Below are 4770 nucleotides of genomic sequence, written 5' to 3' on the forward strand. Positions count from 1 at the left end.
AGAATATGAAAATTGTATAGTAATATCTGGATAAATATGTTTTATTAAAGTCCAATTACAAAATTCTATTCGAGCAATAACAAGCTTATCTTACAGTGTTTTCATCTTCGGAATAGATTACAAGTACTAAAATGTGATACGTAGTTACATTGCGTCCTCGATGTATCACACATTTGATTGATTGTCAAATCATAATTAACTTACAACACATCGACGTCGTTTAACATTAACCGTAATTATCTAAATTTTTTTCCAATATTCTTCTATAGCTAGAGCTGCATTCCTTTGATCAATTAACCGAAATTAGCTTTACACAAATATAAATATAGCGCTAAAGTTGCGGTGCAATTGATCTTACTTCTAATCGACGTTGTTTTATCATACATTGCCGGCGATGGTATACTTAACATACGATCACTAATATTGCACTAGATTTTATGGCCGAGTACGAGTAGGAGACACGTTGAGAAGAAGCATCGTCTTACGCGCTATCCTGTTACGATCGCTACGAGTGAAAGTTTCGTCCATTTGCATAATTGCCAATGAAACTTTTCCCCTCGTTGCTCTCTATTCAAGTGCATACTGCATATTATTTATAAATAAAGATGGAATCACAGACACAATAACATATTTTACATGATCTTGGGATCTCTCGCGATACTAAAAATTATCAGGTAATTCTTGATTATTGTGCACTTACAAACATCCATCAAATTCCAAAATTTTGCCTATTCTTCCATAATTAAAAATGGAAAATGTTACTGTATTACACTTCATTATAACTATATAGTATTATAATGGTTGCGTGTTACTTTCACACATTTTGTGAAAGATTGTAGATATATATATTTGTATATACATATATATGTTATATAAGTATTATATATAGTATATACAGGGTGAGGTATACAACTTGCACATCTCGATAAACTATAATATAAGTTGAATGAAAAACTGTTATATACAAAAATTGCATGACTTCGAGCCATTACATGGTAATACAATGTACATTTTTTTATAAGTGGGGGCATTAAAAAAATTTCAAGGTTAATTTCATTCTTTAAATTGAATTATATGAATTTTTTACATAATATGATTTCTCTAACCATTCTCTACATATAAAAGTATTAAGATAAAGATATCAAAAAATTAATAGTTTACAAGATATTTTTCGGCATATATTGAACAAAAATGCATTATCTAATGGCTCTATCGAAGTCATGCAGCTTTTGTAGTTTTTCATATACCTCACCCTACACACATACACACACACACACACACAACATATATTTATATATACATATATATATATATGCGTATGTATTCTTTGGCGAATTCGAATTCCATTAAACAACGAAACTTTCTGCGGGTTTCAACTGAATAAAATGAAGAAGACTTTTTACATACAAAATACAAACCAATTTTGGCTGTACATATTTTGTAATTGATTAATTAATCCTCTTGACCGTCAAAACTTTGGTGTACGCAGTCACACAAAACGCATTTCATATCACACCATGCCATATCATATTTCGCAGGAGCTGGTTCAACAATTTTAATCTTATTACCATATTAATGACGCCTAGCTTTAATTTTTAATCTAATTTTTAGACAAGGTGGCAAATTATATTCACAAATAACAAAGGAAATATTTATCGTATATACATACGTTAATTTATTTAACTTTGTAATAAAATTGAATATTAAAATTGTATATATACTCGGAATGCTTAAATCCAATTTAAACGATGTAGTTCCAAACATTTGAGATTAATTATAATTCCTAATTAGCCTAGAAATATTGATAAACGCGTACATGGTTTTCGCTTCTATTTAATAAAATTATAAAACCGAAAATATATATGTAAATAAAAGGTTTGTAATCTTTCAGTAAGTTGCATAAAAAAAAAGTTGTATAAGAATTAATTAATGAATAAAATCTTGATAAAAAGTTATTTCTTCACATATATATATATAAATCTTTGATCCTTAGCGCAAATCCTATATCCCGCTGAATACATACTAGTTAAAATCGGAAAATTTTTCAGGACAGAAAATTTTCACACAGTTGAGATAAATTTTTAATTTGTTAATCTAACGTTTTCGCACGAGTTACACCGAACATATTTTATTAGAAACGATATTTTAAATGTACAGTTAAAAATGTATTATATTTATATTACTTATTAAGGATTATTGAATGTTTTTACCAGCTAATACGGGGATATAAAAATCATTTTTTTTTTTTTATTTATCTTCCCTTTTATCAAATTTATAAATTAATGAAGCCACCTGGGGTTGTTGGTGCCTGGGGGCGGCTAGATGTTGGTGCCTAGGGGCGGTAAAATGCTTAATACTAGAAGGACCGAGGTAGCCAATTTGGCTTCTCGCGAAAAGAGAACTTTCAAACTAATATAACATTTTTCAGTTTTGCTTCCATGTGATATCCTTTTGTGATTTTTCATTATTTTTCATATTCTTAATTTTAGTAAAATAATTTTCAATTGAATAAAATTGTTGAATTTTTATTTAATTGTCTACTTAGAAAGATCGTTGGAGCCAATTTAACTCCTTTATATGATCCTTCTAGCGTTAATCCGTCTGAATAAATTTGTTCTGTTTCTCAAATTAATGAATATTTGTTTTATTCTCCAGTATTAACAAATGTCTTATTAGTATCAATATTGATTTACTTTAAAAAAATTCAAGACTAGACGTCATTAATTATTGTTCACTCTGTAAACACGCTTACCATCAGCACTTCTACTAGAATTCATGCACAGAGCATGTCCATCATACCTCCATACTCCGTTTCTCGTCGATATCGTTATTGCTTAGTAAGATATAAGAGTCCCGGCCAACCAACAATCGATGCTGGCTAGTTGTTAAGAAAGACGATCCTCTTCTAATGGTCCTCTTACCAAGCTCGATCGCCTCGTGCGCCAATACCGGGCTATTATACGCCTTTACGAATACCGTAATGATGACTATCAGTCCGATTAGAACCATGCCATACGTCAAGCAGGGCACAGCGATGTCGGCAAACGTGGTCGCCAGATAAATATATCTCCTAATGGATGGCGTAAGTTCTTCTATACCTTCCTCGAGCCACATAATTGGAAATACTATATCAGGAAAATTCGCGACAACCCCGATATTGGACTGTCGTTCTACCTTCAGATTCAACTGGACGCGAACCTTTGCTTCGATCGGTACCCCTAGTTTCTGAGAAAATAAAAAAAATTTTGATTATCCTAAATTTTAGACATTTTCGCTATTTATATTTTATTTATTTAATTGAAATCTATTTATTCATTTTCTATTTATTTATTACTTCTTATTAAACTTGTATTCATTAAGGACATGTAAGTCAATTATATTGTATCTTTATTGCTGAGGATGACTCCAAAGAGAGTCGAAACGTCCAAATACAGAAGACTTTAAGCTAACATCTGAGTATGGTTTTCACCTATCTTTGCGCCGTTCAACGTTGCTTGACTCTCATTAGCCTAATTTAGTCATACTTTTAATTTGTTGAATTTGAGAGTCCGAATACAATTATTAATTATTGTATTCATTAATTTTTTTAAGCCAAGTTTAATTAACAAGCAAATTGACTATTATACATACAATAATAGTAATTTTTAATCTATAATATATTAGAAGAGCATATGATGCATATCGTGAAATTAAGATTATATTTTCTGTATGCTTTACTCACTGGTTGGATTTTGAGATATGTTTCGTGCAAGTTTTCGACCGGCTTGAGTCCATCAATAGCATCTAACAATTTAGGATCCGCCTTATAAAAATGCGGGAACGAGATATATACTGGTGCACCTGAAATAAAAAGAATAGATTTTATCTTTTAATAGAATTCGAAGGATGTTTACAAATTTTATTGATTTTGTAAAATATAAAATACTTACTATATTGACATGGACTAATATCCTGCAAGCCTTGCGGAGGGCAAGTGTCAACGCCATCCGAGCAGAAGCAGTTATCTTCTTTAGCTGTTTCATTTCGAGTAAAAAGTATATCCGAAGGAGTATATAAATCTGCCTTGATACCAGCCTTTTCTATCGGACCTCGATACTGCAATGGAAGTGTCCTACAAAGATCCTTGTCCCAGAGATGAACGATATCCGCGCCAGTCTGATCTCGCGGCGGAAAGAAAGATCCTGCAAAAAACATTCCAAGTTTACTCGGAACAACTCAGTTTTATTTATTGCAATGAAGTCTTAGGGAAATTACAATAACATTTTAACATACTGTTCTACTTATTTTCTATGTAAAAAAAGATTACCTTCCGAAGCCGTAATGGAATTGCACGGTGCGTTCGGCCAGTATGGCAAATGATCGAGCCCGTTCAATCGATTTATCAAACCAAATTCTTTCATGTTTGTGTGTCCAGTGAATATCGTAGATATCTCGCTTAATGTACCGTTTCTCTACAATCGAGATTTGATTATAAATTACTTTAGACTACAATATTTGACACCAATGACGGATTAAGTACTTTGCCGCCCCTAAGCACCAATTTAAGGGGTTATACTCAGTTAGATTTGACGAAAAAAACGATTTTTTTTATTGTATTTTATTGTATTTTTTTATTGTATTTTTTATTGTATTTTTATTGTATTACAACCTCTGAACAATATTTTCTGAAAGTTTCATAACGATCGGAGCAGTAGAACCAAAGTTATGGCTATTTATAGCGCGCTACCAAGATCGATGAAAGCAGTTTTAGTGCGTCTCGAAAAAAAAAAA

At 31.4% G+C, this 4770-nt stretch overlaps 1 protein-coding gene across 1 annotated transcript in view; it reads right to left on the reverse strand.

Annotated features, from left to right (window-relative positions):
• Positions 1–2780: 2780 nt before the first annotated feature.
• dsb (scavenger receptor class B member debris buster) overlaps positions 2781–4770 on the reverse strand; it is a 54490-nt gene continuing 52500 nt past the window's right edge. Inside the window, exons 6-9 of the mRNA XM_018511814.1 lie at positions 4307–4451; positions 3930–4181; positions 3722–3840; positions 2781–3225 (exon numbers count right to left, since the gene is read on the reverse strand). Coding sequence (XP_018367316.1) covers positions 2794–3225; positions 3722–3840; positions 3930–4181; positions 4307–4451 — 948 coding nt within the window. The 3' untranslated portion in view covers positions 2781–2793. The remainder of the gene's footprint in view (positions 3226–3721; positions 3841–3929; positions 4182–4306; positions 4452–4770) is intronic.

Source organism: Trachymyrmex cornetzi, unplaced genomic scaffold (assembly GCF_001594075.2).
Source record: "Trachymyrmex cornetzi isolate Tcor2-1 unplaced genomic scaffold, Tcor1.1 scaffold388, whole genome shotgun sequence".
Taxonomy (NCBI): Eukaryota; Metazoa; Arthropoda; class Insecta; order Hymenoptera; family Formicidae; genus Trachymyrmex; species Trachymyrmex cornetzi.